The sequence below is a fragment of the Oryctolagus cuniculus genome, chromosome 2 (genome assembly GCF_051225735.1).
Source record: "Oryctolagus cuniculus isolate XC-2025 breed Fujian yellow rabbit chromosome 2, ASM5122573v1, whole genome shotgun sequence".
Classification (NCBI taxonomy): Eukaryota; Metazoa; Chordata; class Mammalia; order Lagomorpha; family Leporidae; genus Oryctolagus; species Oryctolagus cuniculus.
Genome location: NC_142868.1, coordinates 83,286,731 through 83,308,056, shown reverse-complemented (window position 1 = coordinate 83,308,056; position 21,326 = coordinate 83,286,731). Strand labels below are relative to the sequence as shown.

The window sequence follows — 21,326 nt, the reverse complement described above, 5'->3', positions numbered from 1 at the left end:
GGCGCACTAGGTTAATCCTCTGCCTGCGGCGCCGGCATCCCATATGGGCGCTGGGTTCTAGTCCTGGCTGCTCCTCTTCCAGTCCAGCTCTCTGCTGTGCCCCAGGAGGGCAGTGGAGGATGGCCCAAGTGCTTGGGCCCTGCACCCGCATGGGAGACCAGGAGGAAGCACCTGGCTCCTGGCTTCGGATTGGCACAGCCCCAGCCATAGTGGCCATTTGGGGAGTGAACCAACGGAAGGAAGACCTTTCTCTCTCTCTCTCTCTCTCTCTCTGTAACTCTACCTTTCAAATAAATTTTTTTTAAACTTTTATTTAATGAATATAAATTTCCAAAGTACGACTTATGGATTACAATGGCTTCCCCCCATACCGTCCCTCCCACCCACAACCCTCCCCTTTCCCACTCCCTCTCCCCTTCCATTCACATCAAGATTCATTTTCGATTATCTTAATATACAGAAGATCAGCTTAGTATACATTAAATATGGATTTCAACAGTTTGCTCCCACACAGAAACAAAAAGTGAAAAATAATAGATGATTTTTTTTAAATGATGATGAAATCAGAGCAGACCTATTGTCATGTTTAATCCCAGTGAGAGTCAAGTTGGGAATTGATAATTTCTTTTTTTTTTTTTTTTACAGAGGATCAGTTTAGTATGCATTAAGTAAGGATTTCAACAGTTTGCACCCCCATAGAAACACAAAGTGAAATATATTGTTTGAGTACTCGTTATAGCATTAAATCTCAATGTACAGCACATTAAGGATAGAGATCCTACATGAGGAGTAAGTGCACAGTGACTCCTGTTGTTGACTTTACAAATTGACACTCCTGTCTATGGCATCAGTAATCTCCCTATGCTCCAGTCATGAGTTTCCAAGGCTAAACTCACACATCCTCAGCAAGCTCTACCCTGTTTGAAACATGGTCACCTCCTTCCTCCCTCGCTTGCTCGCCTACACTTACCCCGGGAAAGCGCTAACATCCTGCTTGTTTCCTTTTGCTCATCCCGGTAACCCCAGCACCTAGAAAACTGCCCAGCTCACACTAGGCCGTCAGCAACTCTCCGTAGAGAATTCATTTCTGTTGTTATCAACCTGGAAAGTGGGAGCTCAAATCCACCCCTGAGTGGAGGCTCCACCTGGGGTTTGGCGACGGGAGATTTCTGACCAAGTACAGCCAGGGGCATCCCGGGATTGCCATGATGAGTACCGTGTGGTAGGCACACAGCCACTGAGGCTGGTGCTTTCTGATGGAGCCAGAACGGAAGCAGGTCTAAAGCACCCCAGTTCTTTGCCCGCCTGAGAACAGAACCCAACCCAGCTCCATTGAGAAACTTCCCAACCCCCGGCAATCTTCCTCAACCAGCTCAGCCCCATCTAACACCCGCGCACCCATGACCCTCGGCTGCCTTAACTATATAAACCCCAGCCTTGTAAGAGAACTGAGCTCTCTTCCATGTGCTCTTTACCGTCACTGGTAATGGGTCGCTTTCAGGTTTGTCTTTTAATAAACCCGTTCTTGCCGGCGCCGTGGCTCAATAGGCTAATCCTCTGCCTGCGGCGCCAGCACCCAGGGTTCTAGTCCCGGTGGGGGCGCTAGATTCTGTCCTGGTTGCTCCTCTTCCAGTCCAGCTCTCTGCTGTGGCCCAGGAAGGCAGTGGAGGATGGCCCAAGTGCTTGGGCCCCCCACCCCATGGGAGACCAGAAGCACCTGGCTCCGGGCTTCGGATCAGCGCAGTGCGCCAGCCACAGCATGCCGGCTGCAGCGGCCATTGGAGGGTGAACCAATGGTAAAGGAAGACCTTTCTCTCTGTCTCTACCTCTCTCACTGTCCACTCTGTCAAAAAATAAATAAATAAACCTGTTCTTGATCTGTCTCCTCTTTGCCTCGTTCCTATACCCTAACACTTTCCACTCCCCATATCTACAGTTACCACTGAGGGAGCACTAACTCACACGCCCAGCACTGTGAAATGCTCCCCACGTGCCCTGGGTCTAAGCCCAGCAGCAGCTCCCCAGGAAGGAGGCTCAGAGTATCTAAACAATTAGTCCAAAGTCACCCAGCGCGTGAACTGGTATAGTGAGCATGTGGCTGATGGCTGGGTGCAGAGGTGGTTACGGAACGACTGGCACAGATGTAACCCAGACATTTTCCAAAAGAGGCCAGCATGAAGGGCGGCCAGGACCATGAGCCTGGTGAGAATGTAGACCTCGGTTGGAGGTCTGCAGCCCTGGGATGCCTCCATTCATGCGTTCATTCAACAAACACCTGCTGGGTTCCTGCCAGGTACCAGGCTCTTCTCTAGGTGCTGCCATAGAGCTGTGAACAGGACAGATGCAATCCCTGCCTGCCCTCAGGCAGCTTCTACTCTGGCAGGGGGAGAGCAACACAAATGCAAGTATCTGTTTGAGTGTGTTGGAAGCTGGCTGTGCTACGTGGAGCACTGCAATGAGTGAGAGACAGCAGGGCAGGGCTCTGAGATGCTAAGTAGGTCAGTCAGGGTGCAGTTCACTTAACAGATTGGAAGGCGGCTAGGGAGTGCACTGCGGTTAATGCAGAAGCATTGTAGGAGAAAGCAGAGCACCTGGGGCATAGCAGTAGGGGGAGTAAGAACAGGGGGAGGCCCAGTCAAAGGGCTCTTGAGGACAGCACAGACCCCACAGGCTTCTCAGGATCTCACAGCGCCTGAGGTTTCAATCACAGAAAAGGGGGAGAAGGGGCAGGCGCTGTGGCGTAGCAGGGAAAGCCCCTGCCTGGTGCTGTCATCTCATATGGGCACCAGCTCAAGTCCAGGCTGCTCCACTTCCAATCCAGCTCTCTGCTATGGCCTGGGAAAGCAGTAGAAAATGGCCCAAGTGCTTGGGCCCCTGCACCTGCGTGGGAGACCTGGAAGAAGCTCCTGGCTCCTGACTTTGGATTGGTGCAGCTCCAGCTGTTGCAGCCAATTGGGAAGTGATCCAGCAGATGGAAGACCTCTCTCTCTCTCCCTCTCCCTCTCCCTGCCTCTCCTTCTCTGTCTGTGTAACTCTGACTTTCAAGTAAATAAATAAATCTTTTTTTAAAAAAATACAGTCGTGAGTCCTTTAACAGGAATGAGTTCTGAGAAATGTATGGGTAGGCAGCACCAGCACAGTGCCAGCGCCGTAGAGTGTGCTTGCACAAGTCAACATGGCTATGACGTCACCAGGCCCCCTGACCTCCTGGAGCCACCAGTATTGGGTAGGCTGTCCACCACTGACTGTGGTGCATGACCATAACAAAACACAGCATTCAAAAAAATGGAAGTAAAAGTGGCTGTGCCAATACTCAGGGAATGAGGAGGACAGCGGGAGCTCACTGAGGTCTCTGTATCCACACAAAGACAGGCCCACTCTACCACGCTGGTGGGACCCCAGGTGAAAGAACAAATGAAAGCCCAAATACACTATGCACACATTTATAAACCAGGCTCACACCTGGAAATACCAGCCTCCCATCCCCCTACCTAGACGCATACAACAGCCAGGAAAGTCAGATTTGAGTTTCCAATTCTCAGATTCCTTGGGATGCGGTGTTACTAGTACAGGGACTCCAGCCTGCTTCTGCCCCCTGCTCTGCTCTGCACCACAGGAAGTCCCCAGTTGCACCTGGGTAGCCCTTGACCTAGTTCATTATCCTTATTGACAGCCTTTCTTTCGACATCTGTGAGCCCAAGAAACAAGCTCACCAGAGACCCAAGGCCAGAAGCCACTCCAGGCTCTGGGGGCTCAGGAATGCGTGGACTGTGCACAGGGGCCCTGTGCACTGGGAGCATGCTGTCGAAAAGCGGGTGGGGGCCAGCTCCATCCCTCGGCCCGTGGATTCCTTGCCCAGTGGACACAGCGGGGGGTGGGGATGATATCTTCTCATTAAAGCCCAGTCTAGCAGGGGGAGGGCCATCAGATCCCTGGTGTCATAATCTTCCACTCTCAGGGACAGAAAGAATTTTGTCCACCTGCTCAGCTTTCTCCTGGTTCCCAGGAGGCTGAGGGCTAACACACCCCAGCAAACTTAGACAAGCCTTCCCCTGAGGTCTGGGGATCACCGAGGATCCCCTGTGCTCCCAACCTTACTCAGGGCTTGCCGGCTGGTCTCCAGGGACAGGTGCAGCCTAACAGCCCGACTGCCAGTCCTGACGGTCAAAAGACGGCTCAAGAGAGGTTCGAGGATTGAAGTTGGGGATGGGGGGAAAGCAAGTGCATCCATCAGCCACTGCCCAGAGGTCCTGGCCTACTTTATTTTCTTTTTTTTTCTTTTTCTTTTCTTTTCTTTTCTTTTCTTTTTTTTCTTTTTTTTTTTTTTTCTTTTTGACAGGCAGAGTGGATAGTGAGAGAGAGAGACAGAGAAAGGTCTTCCTTTTGCCATTGGTTCACCCTCCAATGGCCGCCATGGCTGGCACGCTGTGGCCGGTGCACCACACTGATCCGAAGGCAGGAGCCAGACACTTCTCCTGGTCTCCCATGGGGTACAGGGCCCAAGCACCTGGGCCATCCTGCACTGCCTTCCTGGGCCACAGCAGAGAGCTGGCCTGGAAGAGGGGCAACCGGGACAGAATCCAGTGCCCCGACCGGGACTAGAACCCGGTGTGCCGGCGCCACAAGGCAGAGGATTAGTCTATTGAGCCGTGGTGCCGGCCCACTTTATTTTCTTAAAGCCATGGAGTTGATGTAAAAGATTATAAAAATTTAAATAGCTGGCTCTTCCATCCTTCCCATCCCACTCCCTGAAGTAACAAATGTTCACCACGAGAAGTGTTTCAGTCAACACTTCTTTATGTTCCTACAAACATAAACATCATGGTGGGCATGCTGCAGTGCAAACATGAACTTTTTTTTGGAACTGCTACCAGGTTCCCTCTTTCCTATGGGTGAGTGGCTCACTTGTTATCTCCTTCCAATTCCAGAATTTCCCATCACCTTGGGATGTTAGAATAGGCATCCCATATGGACGCTGGCTCAAGTCCTGGCTCCTCCACTTCTGATCCAGCTCCCTGCTAATGCACCTGGGAAAGCAGTAGAACATGGCCCACATGTTTGAGCCCCTGCACCCTCATGGGAGACCCAGATGAAGCTCCTAGCTTCTGGCTCCAGTCTGGCTCAGTCCCCAACTGTTGCAGACATTTGGGGTGTGAACCAGAGGTGGAATATATCTCCCCCCCACCCCGGAACTCCGCCTTTCAAATAAATAAATAAATCTTTAAAAAATAAACTCGTTTCAATCTTTACAGCTTTAACCATGTACATGATTCAACGTTCTCGTCATCCGCAGCCCCAGGAATTGCCAGATGAGGGTTTCAGTGGTCTCTTTCCCGTCTCCTCCCTATGCTTCGCATCTACCCTGAGGCATCGGGACCCGGAAGGGGGAAGGAAGCGGCTCCCCGCTGCCCGTGGCTGCGGTCGCTTCCTGGCTAACTCAGCACCGCTGCCGGCACATACCCAGACGCTGGCTCCCCTTGCGCTGGGGGCATTAGCTGGTTCTTCAGAGGACCCGGAGCGGGGGTTACTCCTCTCCAACCCCTTGCCACGTGAGCTCTTGCTACAGGGGTGGCATCACCTCTTAGGCAGGGACGGAGCAAGCATGAAAGATCTAAAGCACCCCATCACTTTTCAGTTCCTTGCCTGCATGGCTGAGAGCAGAACCCAGCCCCCACTCCATGGAGAAACTTCCCAACCCTCTGCAATCTTCCTCAACCCCACTGCAGCTGTTAACCTTCCCGCCCACCAAAGAGGCCCAAGCAAACCAGCTCCTTCCCCGTCTCCATCGTTGGCATGAAGGGCCTAACTGAAACACCGAATATGTTGCTCCTTTGCAGACATCTCTCTCCTGCACACCTTTCTAATTCTCGCCAACTGCCCCACCCCCATTCCCTACTCACCAGGCCCCCAGACTGCATGTGCCCGCATCCCATATGGGCGTCAGTTCAAGTCCAGCTGCTCTACTTTGGATCCAGCTCTCTGCTAGGGCCTGGGAAAGCAGTAGAGGATGGCCCAAGTCCTTGGGCCCCTGCACCCACGTGGGAGACCTGGAAGAAGCTTCTGGCTCCGGATTGGCACAGCACTACTGTTGGGGCCATTTTGGGAGTGAACCAGTGGGTGGAAGATCTCTCTCTCTCTCTCCTCCCTCCCCCCTCTGTAACTCTACCTCTCAAATAAATAATTTTTTTAAAGTCTCCTCTCCATAGGAAAGAGACAGGAAGTCTGCAAGACACAGGCCGTTCCCTTGGAAAGTAAGCTCTCATTGGCTCCCATGAGGCAGAGGTGAAAGTGCCAGACTTGTTTGAAAGGCGCCATCACACCGACAGCTTTTTGAGCTCTGGAAAGAATATGGGGCATTAAGTAGTACCTTCAGTTTTCAGTTGTAAATTTAGTCAAAATTCAAGAAGATAAGAAAAACCCCACTCTACCTCATTACACAATCATTCCTACCTCTAGGTTATCCGGAAGACTAGCATACAGCAAATGCTGAATACATTCTATCCACGAGAGCTATTACTGTAATGATCCCTTCCTACACTCGCCTTTTGTTTCTTTCATAGAGCCAGTTTTTTCATATGTCTTACTGACCATGTGAAGTAGTAAATGTTGCTGGCGCATGTTTGGTTCCTGTAGAAGAATGTTCGTGTGAGATGTCTTCTCATTGATTTGTCAGAGTTGACTTTTTCCTCTTATGCATGCGACCCACACTGCATGTTCTTCCATTGATCCCGCCTTTGATGAGCCGAGCATGCAGTCTTCCATACCAGGAATGCAAATACTTATGGAAGACTTAAGAGAGACATACTTTTCCATGTAATTTTAAAGGAGTTAAACTGATATGAAGCTAAAGTTTTATTAATCTTCCTGAGAAATAAAACTCTGGGTTTGATGACTAGATATTAATATTAGTGTTGGAGTTAATATTAATAGTAATTTTAATTAGACTTTTTTCACATGTGAAATTTGTTGATACTAACTGCAGTAACAAAGTTAAAAATTCACATAAAATAGTACAATAATGTTTCAAACAGGGTAGGATTTCTACTTAAAGTTATAAGTATATACTAATTTTTCCCTTTTTTGTTGTTGTTTTTTTTAAAGATTAATTTTATTTATTTGAAAGGCAAAGTTACAGAGAAAGAAAGAAGTCTTCCATCTGCTTGTTAACTCCCCAAACAGCCTCAATGGCTGGGGCCAGGCCAGGCCTAAGCCAGGACCAGGAGCCTCTTCTGGGTTTGCCATTTTGGTGCAGGGGCACAAGCAATTGGGCCGTCTTCTGCTGCTTTCCCAGGTGCATTAGCAGGGAGCTGATCGGAAGTGGAGCAGCTGGGACACAAACCAACGCCCATATGAGACGCTGGTGCTCAGAAGGTGGTTTAACCAGCTATGCCACAGTGTCAGCCCTATTAATTTTTCAGTGATATATTTCATATTGGAATCACAAGAATCATCTGTTACTCAAATAAGCTAAATAATCTCACATATTAAATGCTTCAATATCAATTATATACTATTTTTTAGTCCTAAATTATCTCTACCAAAGGTTTAATTTACTCTATATTCTACTGACTGATACATTTTCCCAAGATTTAAACACTTCTGTCCAGTGAGAGAAAATGTACGTTATCCCTGCCCAGGCTCCTCCGAGGGCCGGGATTGTCCCTTTGCAGGTCCGATTATGCTTGCAACTCACCTTCTTCAGTGTATTCTTGGTCTTGCATCTCTTGCCCCTGAGACGGGTAAATGTCAGTTTATCTCTACAACCATGTAAAGGTCTTTCCTTCGGATCCTGCAGGCTCTTAGCTAATCCTATGCTACCCACCTGAAAGGGAAGAAGACTGCAATCCTTTCTTGTTCTAATACTCCAGTAGGTTTTCTGAATTCTAAGTAACTGTCAGAGCTTTGTCTGACTCTACAGTAATTACTATAGTCAAATGACAACACAGACGAGAGAGTAATTAAATACTTTTTGTAGGAGATAGCCTGAGACCATTACCCTGGAAGAAATTCTCCGTTTGTAAGAATGAACCCGAGAGAGACACAAGGCCCGGGAGTGCTGAAGGGTGATGCTGCACCTGGAGAATCGACCTGCAGTCCACCCAGTCGTACAGTAAATATTGTGTCTGGTGCGGAAGCTGTGTTGTACTGGCTACTTGCACCTGGTGACCATGCGATGCCACAGCCTCCAAAACACACTCAGGGAGTAGGGAATGAAGGAAGGGGAGCTGGGAGCAAACAAAAGCCCCAGCAGCAACTCCTGGGGAATGTGGGGATACAAGAAGCTACGTGCCCACCTCGCGCACGCTGCTCTGTCCTCTGCGTTGTGTAAGCATCTCTGAGAGTCCGCATCCCTGGCCCTTCAAGAAACTCTGCATCCTGTGTGTGTCTTTCCATCAATCACACCACTGTACTGTGGTGACAACTAAACACATCTACAAGTTTAAAACAAAACAAAAAGCCTACATTCAAACAGGTTTTAACATCAGTAAAGACACATTAATGCCCCACGTATATGAGATAGTGCAGGAACAGGATAAACTCTCACATCTCCAATAACCGGGTTCTTTCCGTGTTTCTGCTCTGCCCAACACAGTGTCAGTACCACTAAAGGATGACTCTTCATGGTTTCCAAATAGCACAACACTTCAGAGGTTGCTTCTCACTCCTGAGTGACAACAAGGAAAAAGGGAACATATTTGCTGCAGCATTTCAGTAAAAAACCCCAGTAAGTCACTGTGACTAGAACAGCTCAGGTTCCATGTCTACACCACATCCAGGGACGAGGTTCTGTGAGGCCACGGGGGCCAGTCCCATCATCAGGGGAGACACAGCCTCCTTCAAACCAGTCAATAAAGAAATCCAGAGCCACGTGAAACAGAGAGAAAGATTTTATGCTGGGAAGGCATAAAAGTCTACTACAGGTGATAAACAAACCAATTCTCTCTCCTTGTATGTGTTTGGCATGAGACAACATGACATTTCATTTCAAGAATTTTCAAGCCATGCTGTTTAAAGATTGGAATCAATTAAAAATTACTTTTTATTTGAAAGAAAGAGACAAAAACAGACACTCCCCAGATGCCTGCAGTAGCTGGGGCGCTGGCCGGAAGCTGGGACTCAGACTCACTTTGATATTTCGTTGGGGCTTCCCAGCGGAGTCTTAACCACTGTGTCATACTCTCAACCCCAAAACCACCGTAAATATCCAACCATATGCACTCAACTCATTCAGAGTGTAGAAGCCAGGAGACTACAACTCAGTTAGGGTCTCCCACATGGGTGGCAGGGGCCCAGTCCTTGCGACATCTTCTGGTGCATTCCCAGGTGCATCAGCAGGGAGCTGGATCAGAAATGGAGCAGCCGGGACTCAAACTGGCCCTCATGTGGGATGCTGCTGTTGCAAATGGCAGCTTTACCCACTGTGCCATAATGCAGAACTTTTTTTTTTGTTAAGTGTGGGCTATATCACTATCATTTTAGAAATTAAAATTCCGAAATTTTAAACATATTTATTAAATTGTTTAAAAACAGCAGTAGTGGGCTGGCACCACGGCTCAATAGGTTAATCCTCCGCCTAGCGGCGCCGGCACACCGGGTTCTAGTCCCGGTTGCCCCTCTTCCAGGCCAGCTCTCTGCTGTGGCCAGGGAGTGCAGTGGAGGATGGCCCCAGTGCTTGGGCCCTGCACCCCATGGGAGACCAGGAGAAGCACCTGGCTCCTGCCTTCGGATCAGCGCGGTGCGCCGGCTGCAGAGCACTGGCCGCAGCAGCCATTGGAGGGTGAACCAACGGCAAAGGAAGACCTTTCTCTCTGTCTCTCTCTCTCACTGTGCACTCTGCCTGTCAAAAAAAATTAAAAAACAACAACAACAAAAAAAACAGCAGCAGTGATTATAATTACATGGCAGGGAGCAGAAAACCACTGGCAGCTCCTGCAGCCAGTCCTAAAGGGGACATCACCTTCCTGGAGCCAGGCACCCGGCAACCAGCAGGGAGGAGACGCCATCTTACTAGGGCCAGTAGAGCCTGCTGCGTCCTGCATTGCTGTGGGATTTTGTTGGAGGGATAAATCTGCAGTCCCCTCTGACTTTGAGTCTAGCCTGGAAGGATGAGGGGGGCAGGACACCCACTTAGGCCTAGGAATCTCTCCCCTCCCCCTCACTCTACCATGGACACCTGGACTCAACTTACCAAGGAGGGGCACCAACCAACCCTATTGGTTAAGCAGCTGACTCTGGGCATGCCGTAACTCTTTCAGTAGACAGGGGACACTCATGGGACTGAGAGTGAGTCGGGTGTGGCTGCCTCTGCTGTGTCTGGTCTCAGAGGCTCAGGCTTTTGCGCCCACACTGAAGAGCACACGAATCCTTTGTGTAGTTCAGGCACTTGCATGGGTGAGGTGCCTAGGCACTGTGGGCTCACCCTGGTGGTTGGTTCACCTTGGCAGAGAGGGGCTGACACTATAATCATGCCAGCCAACACGATCATACCCTGACCCCTGCTGACGATAGATGAGATCTACCACACCCAGCCTGAGTGTCAGTCACCCTGGACTCCTGCCACACCCTTGAGCACTGGCCAGAGCTCCCTGCCCCCACCCAGCATACGCCTCTGGATATCCACTGAAGGACGAGACACTCCACAGGGCACAGAGGCATAATCCAAAGATAAACACCCTCAGAGGAGAAACCTCACAAGCATTTACACAAATGCCTAAAAATAAATGTACGAATACAAGAAACAAGAACAAGACAAATTCCCCAAAAGGAAGACAATAACACTTCAATATTAGAAGGTTAGGACAAACCGATTGATGAAACGCCTGAAAAGGAATTCAAAAGAATGGTCACCACTGTGCACCTGCTCCCCATGTAGGATCTCTGTCCTTAATGTGTTGTACTATGAGAATTAACAGTAAAACTACTAGTCGAACAGTACTCTATATCTTGCGCGGTGTGGGTGCAGGCTGTTGAAATCTTTGCTTAGTATATACTAAGTTGATCTTCTGTATATAAAGATAATTGAAAATGAATCTTGATGAAGAGTGGGATGGGACAGGGAGTGGGAGATGGGATGGCTGCAGGTGGGAGGGAGGTTATGGGGAAAAAGCCACAACAATGCAAAAGTTGTACTTTGTAAATTTACATTTATTAAATAAAAAATAATAGTGAAAAAAGAAAAAAACAGAGAAGCAAATACACAAGTGAAAGAAATCCATACATGAAATGGAAGAAAAATTCTGCCTAGAGACAGAGAAAAAGAAGACAAATCAAATAGCAGAAATGAAGAATTTTTCAAATAGAAAATACAGTGGAAATCTAATTAAACCAAACAAAAAAAGGGATAAGACCCAAATTAAACCAAAAAAAGGGATAAGACCCAAATTAATAAAATCAGAGATGAAAAAGGAGATATTACAATGGATACCACAGTAATAAAAAGAATCATCAGTAACTACTGCCAATAGCTAGATGCCAACAAAGTGGAAAATTTAGAAGAAATGGATAGATTTCTGGACATATGCAATCTACCAAAACTGAGTCATGAATACACAGTAAAACCTAAATAGACCAATAACCAAGATAGAAATTGAATCAGTAATAAAAACCCTCCCCAAAGCCCAGCATTGTTGGGCTGAATTCTATCAAAAAAAATTTTTTAAGATGTATCTATTGAAAAGCATAGTTAGAGAGAGAGAGAGAGAGATAGTGAGAGAGAGAGAGAGAGAGAGAGAGAGAGAGAGAATGAATCTTCCATCTGCTGGTTCACTTCCTGAATGGCTGCCAACTGCCAGAGCTGGGCTGGTCCAAAGACAGAAGCCCGGAGCCTCTTCTGGGTATCCCATGTGGGTGCAGGGGCCCAAGCACTTGGGGAATCTTCCACTGCTTTCCTAGGTGAAATAGCAGGCACCAGGATCAGAAGCCAGGACTTGAACCAATGCCTGTATGGGATGCCAACACTGCAGGCAGATGCTTTACCCTCTACACCACAGCACTGCCCCTCTACCAAAATTTTAAAAGAACTAATCACAATTTTTTTCAAACTTTGAAACAACTGAAAAGGAGGGAAGCCTCCCAATCTCCTTCCATGAGGCCAGCATCACCTTAATTCCAAAACCTGAAAAAGATACAGCAAAGAAAGGGAACTATAGCCCAATCTTCCTGATGAACATAGATGCATAAAGTCCTCAACAAACTACTAGCTAATCAAATCCAACAACACATCAGAAAGACCATTCACCCCAATCAAGTGGGATTTATCCCCAGTATGTAGGGATGGTTAAACATTTGTAAATCAATAAATGTGATACATCACATTAACAAACAAAAACCATATGATTATCTCAATAAATGCAGAGAAAGCATTTAATAAAATACAACAGCTGTTCATGATAAAAACCTTAAGCAAAACGGAAATAGAAGGATTATTCCTCAACACGATCAAGCCAATATATGACAAATCCACAGCCAGCATCATATTCAACAGAGAAAATTTGGAAACATTTTCACTAAGATCCAGAGCCAGACAACGATGCCCACTTTCATCTTTGCTGTTCAATATATTTCTGGAATTTTTGGCCAGAGCCATTATTAAAGAAATACAAATCAAAGGAATACAGATTGGAAAAGAGGAAGTCAAATTATCTCTGTTTGCAGATGACAGGATTCTATGTATAGGGGAACCAAAAAATTCTACTAAGAAACTATTGCAACTCACAAGAGAGTTTAGTAAAGTTGTAAGATATAAAATCAACATACAAAAATCTACAGCCTTTGCATATACAAACAATGTTATAGTTGAGAAAGAAACTGTAAGATCAGTACCACTCACACTAGAAACAAAAAATTTAAATAACTTGGAATAAATTTAACCAAGGATGTGAAAGTTCTCTACAATGAAAATTATTTTAAAAAATTAAAGAAAAAAAATAGAAGATACACAAAAATATTAGAAGAATCTTTCATGCTTTGGATTGGAAGAATTAATGTCATCAAAATGTCCACATTACCCAAAGCAATTTACAGATTTAATGCAATTCCAATCAAAATACCAAGGACATTCTCTTCAGACCTAGAAAAAACAATACTAAAATTCATATGGAAACACAGGAGACCCCAAATAGCTAAAATAATCTTAAACAAGAAAAGCAAAACCACAGACATCACAATACCAGATTCCAAGACATATTACAGGGACTGGCATTGTGGCACAGTGGGTTAATCCACCTGTGGCGCTGGCATCCCACATGAGCACCTATTACAGTCCCGGCTGCTTCTCTTCCAATCCAGCTCTCTGCTATGGCCTGGGAAAGCAGTAGAAATAGTCAAGTATTTGGGCTCCTGCACCTGCATGTGAGACCCAGAAGAAGGTCCTGGCTCCTGGCTTTGGATCAGTGCAGCTCTGACCACCCAGCTATTGTGGCCATTTGGGGAATAAGCAAGCAGATGGACGATCTTTCTCTCTGACTCTCAAATAAATAAAATAAAATCTTTAAATTTTTTTAAAAAGACATATTATAGGGCAGTTACAATCAAAACAGCCTGTGTTGTGATGCTGTGGCTTAGAGGGTAAAACTGCCACCTGCACTCCCGGCATCCCATATGGGTGCTGGTTCAAGTCCTGGTTGCTCCACTTCAGATTCGGCTCTCTGCTATGGCCTGGGAAAGCAGTAGAAGATGGCCCAAGTCCTTGGGCCCCTGCACCCACGTGGGAGACCCAGAAGAAGCTCCTGGTTCCTGGCTTCAGGTCAGCCCAGCTCCAACCATTGTAAATATTTGGGGAGTGAACCAGCAGATAGAAGATATCTCTCCCTCCCTCCCTCCCTCTCTCTCTCTGCCTCTCTGTAATTCTGCCTTTCAAATAAATAAATAAATAAATCTTAAAAAAAAAAAAAGACACAGACTGGTACTGGCACAAAAACAGACAAGTAGACCACAGAACAGAATAGAAACCCCAGAAACTAATCCACACTACTACAGCCAACTTAACTTTGACAAATGAGCTGAAATCAATCCCTGAGGAAAGGACAGTCTCTTCAACAACTGCTGCTGGGAAAATTGGATCTCCACATGCTGATGTATGAAACAAGAACCCTACCTTACACCTTATCCCAAAAATCAACTCTTAAACGGATAAAGGATCTAAATCAATGACCTGATACCATCAAACTACTAGAGGAAAACATCGGGGAAACACTGCAAAGCATTGGCATAAGCAAATACTTCTTGGATAATACCCCAGAAGCACAGGCACTAAAAGCAAAAATAATTAAGAAACTTCTGCACAGTGAGGAAAACACACACAAAGTGAAGCAGCAACTAACAGAATGGGAGAAAATGTTTGCAAATTGTGTAGCTGATAAAGCTGATATATATTCAGAATATATAAGGAGCTCAAAAAACTCAGCAACAACAAAATAAATAATCCAGTTAAGAAATGAGTGAAGGACATGATCAGGCATTTTTCAAAGGATGAAATACAAATGGCCAACAGACACATGAAAAATTGCTCTCAGGATCACTAGCCATCAGGGAAATGTAAATTAAAACCACAAGGAGGTTAGAATGGCTATCATCCAAAAATCAAAAAAACAATAAATGCTGTTGAGGATATAGGGAAAAAGTTATTCTAATACACTGTTGGTGGGAATGTAAACTATTATGGAAAACTGTATGGAAATTCCTCAGAAATCTAAAAATAGGTCTATCATATGGCCTAGCCATCCCACAGCTAGGAATTTACCAAATGAAATGAAATCAGCATGTGAAAGATTTATTTATCTCCCATGTTTATTATAGCTCAATTCACAATAGCTAAGAAACGGAATCAACCCTGATGTCCATCAACTGATGACTAGATCAAGAAAATGTGCTATATATATATAGAATACTGTTCAGCCATAAAAAAAGAATGAAATCCTGTCTTTTGCAACAAAATTGATATAACTGGAAACCTTTGGGCTTAGTGAAATAAACCAGTCCCAAAAAGATAAATATGTGTTTTCTCTGATATGTAGTGGTATATAGAATACAAAAATAAAGTATAGGAACCAGACATTTTTAATGTGATTGTTGTTTTTAGCCCTTGTTTATATATTCCTGGGGAACTGTTGTCTTCATACTTTTTACTTGTTAAATATTATGTTCCATGCTGCATTGAACCTGTGATTACAGAGTGGACTGAAATTATGATTTTATAAAAATTAAAGAAAAAAAAGAAAGGATTGAGGGAAGGAGGCAGAGAAGGCTGAAGGGCATTGTGGTGATCTTCTTAGAATTTTACCTATGAAATACATGAAATATATTCTCTTTATATTAATACAAATTTTTAAAAGTTAATGGAAAATAAATGACTTCAAAATTTTCAGCACCAAAATACACTTATCTTTTAATTCCAAAAAATTCAGCAGTAGTAAAGTCATTGTATGCTAACATAAATACATAATTTTTTTAACCAATAACTTTTTTATTTGCTTCTTTCATTTCCCTTGGGTAAATTCCCAGGAGTGGGATGGCAGGGTCATATGGTAGGTCTATATTCAGATTTCTGAGGTGTCTCCAAACTGACTTCCATAGTGGTTTTACCAGTTTACATTCCCACCAACAGTGGATTAGGGAACCTTTTTCCCCACATCCTCGCCAGCATTTGTTGTTTGTTGATTTCTGTAAGAAAGCCATTCTAACTGGAATGAACTGGCTGTAGATGCTTGGATTGTTTTCTAATAAATATATAAAAATTGGAAAAAAATTAGAAGAGTGTCATTGTTTACATTTTTGCAAATCTCTTTATTGTCTGCTTTAGCAGAAGGGGCTAGATGCTCAGTGATCTATTCTGACGCACTATTTCGGCTGAGGTATATGAAGATCTTTGCTCACACAGGTATACAGTTAGGAAAGAGAGGAGTATTTTAATAGTCTTCTCAGATAATGGTGCACTGCCTTTTTTGAAATTATACTCAAAGTGAACAACTGGTAGTTTTTAAAGATTAGTTGCAATATATAATCTGAAACCATATCAGCAAACTTTTTCATACTCTACTACATTAAAATCCACCGCTTCTGTTTGGAACAGATTTTTAACTCATGTTATAACCGTAACAATACATACTAATCATCCAGAAGATTCATGTCACTAAATGTAACAGATCTTCCAAACACTGACAATCCTTTTTTACAAAATCAGAAAGTCACATTTATTAATTACCATCCATCTCAAAAGAAAAATCTTTATGTTAAGGGAAGCTGTCAGTTCCCCCACCAGGGAACACAAGTCTTCCAAATTTTACTAGAAAACTCAAGTTTTGTGTGGCAACAAATATCACCAGTTTTCCCTGAAGCGAGAGGCTGACTTGGTTCTATTTTGAGCAAATGTCTGCCAAACACACAAGTCTAAATGACCATCTACAGCGATCTGTGAGTCTTTTCAATAAAAATGGTAGCCAATGAAGAAGAGCAGCTGATTCAATGCACAACTCAAGGAAATGAATGCGTTCCTCTCCTGGCACACATAAAGCACCTATATATGTGCCACTGTGTCACACGGAATATTGATCTCTGTTACAGATACACACATGAGGCACGCAAATGTGGAAGACAGGACTGGAGAACCACTTATCACATATTAAACAAGAGCTCTCTCTCGGTAATGGGATGTGGAAAACCATGATACAGGGGACTTTGCAGTATGAAGGCTGTTTTACTATGAAAATTCATCCTTGTGTTCATATGATAATGAGAAGAAACATGCAAATACCAAAAGGTCTGGCAGGATACACAAGGGGTTGACTGTGTTTATCCCTGGAATGACAGGGAGGTTATTGTCTTTGTTTCATTTATCTGGATTTTCTAGTTCTCCTACAATAAACATGTACTTTTTATTAAAAATGTTATTTTTACTTATAAAAATCAATCAATGGAATGTATTTATAAAACATATGGAAAAGTGCTTAAAGTTTAGTATAAACACAGTTTAGAGTTTTAGACATTTAAGCTATTTGCACAACATAAGAGAGACAATTCTGACATCTTCAAAAAACAAAGGCACTCAAGGTAGCTAAGGAAATGAAAGTTAAAATATATACATATAATTTATAATATTTAGTAGGAAGCATATTGTTTTATTTGAAAAAATAATAGAAAAACTGTATAAAATACAAAGTGCATAAAGAGGGAATTTCAAAATAGTTGCAGAAAACATTAAAAGATAATGTGCACTTTCCAAGATCAACTTTTTGAAGTACCCTCACAGCTGCCTACTGCAATTGGAATCATTTTACATTTTTTCCTCACTTACATGGATTGCAAAATGTTTTATTTTCATTGGTCTGGTCTGGTCAACTAATACCATCTAATACTTCTAATGCCTTTTTGCTTCAAATGGCAATAAAGACAATTTATAAAATAACTATGTTTTCTTATAGTTACAAGGCAGAATTTTGGTAATGTAAGAATATTTTCTATCACTACTAACCACACAACTAATCTGTTAACTAATTCAAATCACAGCACATCCTATGTTTCAAATATATTACTTCAATAAATAAACACAGTGGAAAACAGGATGGGAATGCAGTCTTTTTAAGCAATCTTAGAGAAAATCTAATTTAATATTCTAAGCCATACTCACTCCAGTGCTCAAAAGACCCAATATAGAAGGCTGACCCAATGTTTATGTGAATGCTGATCTAAGTTGACAGTTCTTCAGTAAATAGATGAGCTTAACTTTGGCACTGAAGCTAAACATTACTCCTCATTGTTTTAAGAAACAAAACACAGTTCTCTTCTTTTAATACACCAAGGCACACAAGCTGGTTCTGGTCATTTCCCACTTAACTAAAAAGACCTTCTTTTTTTGTTTTTGCCACTGGTTTCTTGCTGGTATCAGAAACTGTTTTGGCAAACCACTTAGGTAATACTCTCTTTGAAGTTTCAGTTGAAGTCTATGGGAAATAAAAAGAAAAAGAAATATTTGTACTATTGAAAATGTCATACATTGCAATAATAATCATAATCATAATAATATAGGCTCCTGAATATGTTTTCAAACTTTTTTCTCCCACAACACAAATCAAAATAGTGATATCTATAGAACTTATTTCTGGGTCAAAAAGTAAATAAATAAAAGAGACAAAATCATTACTTTAGGCAATTATTTGTCATCCAATTATCTATTTTTAGACATTCAATCATAGGCATTTGGTAAGTAAAAAATTGGACATGATTTTGGGCCTATGTCGTATAGTGTATTTGCTTTGGGAAGACCAAAATGGTGAATTAAATGTTCTAAAGAAGTTATCTTTCTGGCATGTACACACACACACACACATACACATACACACACACCCTGAGAGAGAGAAAGAGAGAGAGGAGAGAGCACGAGAAAGGGAGAATGAATGAATGAATGAATGAATCAGGCATGTGAAGAACACAACTTCCATTGCCACAGTGGTAGACAGACGGGAAGGGTGGCCCAATCAACAACACCTTCAGAGTAGCCAAGATACCACAGACACAACCAAAAAACATCAGCTGGGGCAGGCATCGCTGCAGTAGTGAAGACTGAGGAAGGCATGCCAGTCCCACAGTGGAGTACCTGGGGTCCATGCCCAGCTCTGGCTCCTGACTCCAGCTTCCTGCTAGCACAGACACTGGGAGGCAGTGGTGATGGCTCAGGTAATTGGGTTCCTGACACCCATGTGGGAGGCCTCAATTGAGTTCCTGGCTCCTAAGTGCATGATGGGGGAAAAATGGTTAAAATTATAATAAGGACAAAGAAGAAAATAGAGTAAGACATTTAAATAGTTATAGAGCACAAGAAAAAAAAGTCTTATAGCCTAATACTGCTGATATAGGTGAGCAGGGGGCTAGCAAGCAGAAGCTGAGGTCACCAGCCCCTCCCTACTACTCTGCCAATCCCCACCATTTCTGTACTGTGAGAAATTACAGCTTCCATGCAACTACCACCCAGAACAGGTGCCAACCAATAAAAACCAATAGGGCTGCTAACTGTGTCCCTGCCATGATCTCGGTAACTGTAACATCACTATAACAAAATTACCATGGCTGAGATTCCTACTCCCGTCATGCACCTGATGCCATGACACTACTGAGACTCCCAAAAAGTCAAGGAAATGGGTAGTATTCAAATCCTACTGTAAACATCACTTCCAGTGAAAATTCAGTTAAATCCTACCCCACACATCACCCCTAATGCCTCCAGATCATATAAAGGGATGAAGCCAAACCTCGCTAGGCGCAACTCACTTGAGCAGGCCTGCATTCCTGAGGCAACAATGATTCTTGTTCCTCTGCTAATCTTTACCTACATCATGTCCTTGAATTCTTTCTTGCATCAGAGGCAAGAGAACTTGGACCCAGGCATCCCATGAATACTCAAAGGCTTTAAAACCAGACAGAACTAGGTTTTGATTCTAATTGAGCCACTTAACTAAATGAACGACTATGTGTGTCACTTAAGCCTCAATGTCTTCACATAGAAAATACAAATAACAGTATCCAAAATCACTGGATTGCTTAGAGTTAAATGAGAATGTACGCAAAACATCAAAATACATTCTGATTTATTTCTGGTGCTAACTGGCAGCTAATATCATTTGAAGTCTTTTATTTTCTATAATACTTTTATAGAATATGATCATCAGCATTTGTACTATAATTATAATATAATCTTATTTCATTGACAAAAATGAGAAAAATGCTTACTTACATTGAGTATGTCTTTAAATTCTCAGTAAGAATCTGGACTTTAATGATGAGGTCTAAGTCATGGAAACAATGCCTTTCAGTATCTCCCAGCATTCATAATAAAATATTAAGGGGCTATTTATATATTTTTTTTAAAAAAGATTTATTTATTTATTTGAAAGAATTACAGAGAGGCAGAGGCAGAAAAAGAGAGAGAGGTCTTCCATCCGATGGTTCACTCCCCAGTTGGCTGCCAACAGCCCAAGCTGTGCCGATCAGAATCCAGGAGCCAGGAGCTTCTTCCAGGTCTCCCACGTGGGTGCAGAAGTCCAAGCACTTAGGCCATCTTCTAGTGCTTCTCCAGGCCATAGCAGAGAGCTGGATCAGAAGTGGAGCAGCAGGCACTTGAACCAGCACCCATATGGGATGTTGGCACTGACGGCAGTGGCTTTACCTGCTACGCCACAGCACCAACCCCAATATTTATATATTTTTTATTTCTTCAAAACCTATTACCAAGCTATTAACATTAATTTGAGAGTAGAAAACATTAACTCTCTAAAGATTATGTGTGCACACACCTGAAAGACTTTAGAAAGTTTATGAAAAAATTCACATTTATGTATGACTTCCAAAAATGTGCAGCAAATTTTCCCATGAACTTTTGAAGGACCTTTACATATAATCAAATAGAAAAGTGTGCAAGGGGGAAGTACCGTGGCGTGGTGGGCTAAGTTTCCTGTGGCACCGGCATCCCAAATGGGTGCCAGTTCACATCCCACTGCTCCACTTCTGATCCAGCTCTCTGCTATGGCCTGGGGAAGCAGCAGAAGATGGCCCAAGTCCTTGGGCCCCTGCACCCGCGTGGGAGACCCGGAAGAAGCTCCTGGCTCCTGGCTTCAGATCGGCACAGCTCCGGCCGTTGCAGCCATCTGGGGAGTGAACCAACATATGGAAGACCTCTCTCTTCATTTTTCTCTCTGTCTGTAGCTCTACCTCTCAAATAAATAAATAAAAATCTTTAAAAACAGTATAAAAGTTAATTTTTGCCCAAAGAAACCTTTTATTTAAGAAATACAAACTTCTACATTTCATAAGTACAACTTTAGGAATACAGTGATTCTTCCCACCAAACCCATCCTCCCACTCACACTCCTCCTCCCCCTCTCTTTCCCATTCCCAGTCCCATTCTCCACTAAGATCCATTTTCGACTCAGAAAGTTATATTTTCACACTTAATTGCATCTTACTTGAGACAAATCTAAATATACTAGTTAGCAAGCCTGATGCATGTATCATGAAAACCATTTTCTTAAATTAATTTTACCGGTATATGAGAATCTGCAAATAAATCTTCTATTTCTGAATTGTAGGATGGCTGATTCCAAGATGTTGGTTTTAGTGACCTTCTGTGGCTTTCATCTTTCAATGAAAAATTACCAGGATGAATTCCATCAACCTTAAAAATTTTATGAAGCACAAAATATTTATACCATGTACTATTTTTTTTGGCCACACAAAGAAAAAAAAACCTATGCCTATAAAACAGGGCTTAAGAAAATTCTTAAGTCTACAGTATTGAATTTTAATGATCATTATAATAATATTATCCATTCAACACTTTT

The 21,326-nt window shown here is 43.4% G+C and overlaps 1 protein-coding gene across 6 annotated transcripts in view; it reads right to left on the bottom strand.

Annotated features, from left to right (window-relative positions):
- Positions 1–17,093: 17,093 nt before the first annotated feature.
- WRN (WRN RecQ like helicase) overlaps positions 17,094–21,326 on the bottom strand; it is a 136,722-nt gene continuing 132,489 nt past the window's right edge. For 3 of the 6 annotated variants that reach the window (XM_089327330.1, XM_051834114.3, XM_051834123.3), the window contains exons 34-36: positions 21,029–21,160; positions 18,590–18,721; positions 17,094–17,936 (exon numbers count right to left, since the gene is read on the bottom strand). In XM_089327330.1, the coding sequence (XP_089183456.1) occupies positions 17,826–17,936; positions 18,590–18,721; positions 21,029–21,160 (375 nt within the window). In that variant the 3' untranslated portion in view covers positions 17,094–17,825. The remainder of the gene's footprint in view (positions 17,937–18,589; positions 18,722–21,028; positions 21,161–21,326) is intronic. The other 3 variants (XM_089327331.1, XM_017339061.4, XM_017339066.4) reach the window with 1 other exon arrangement.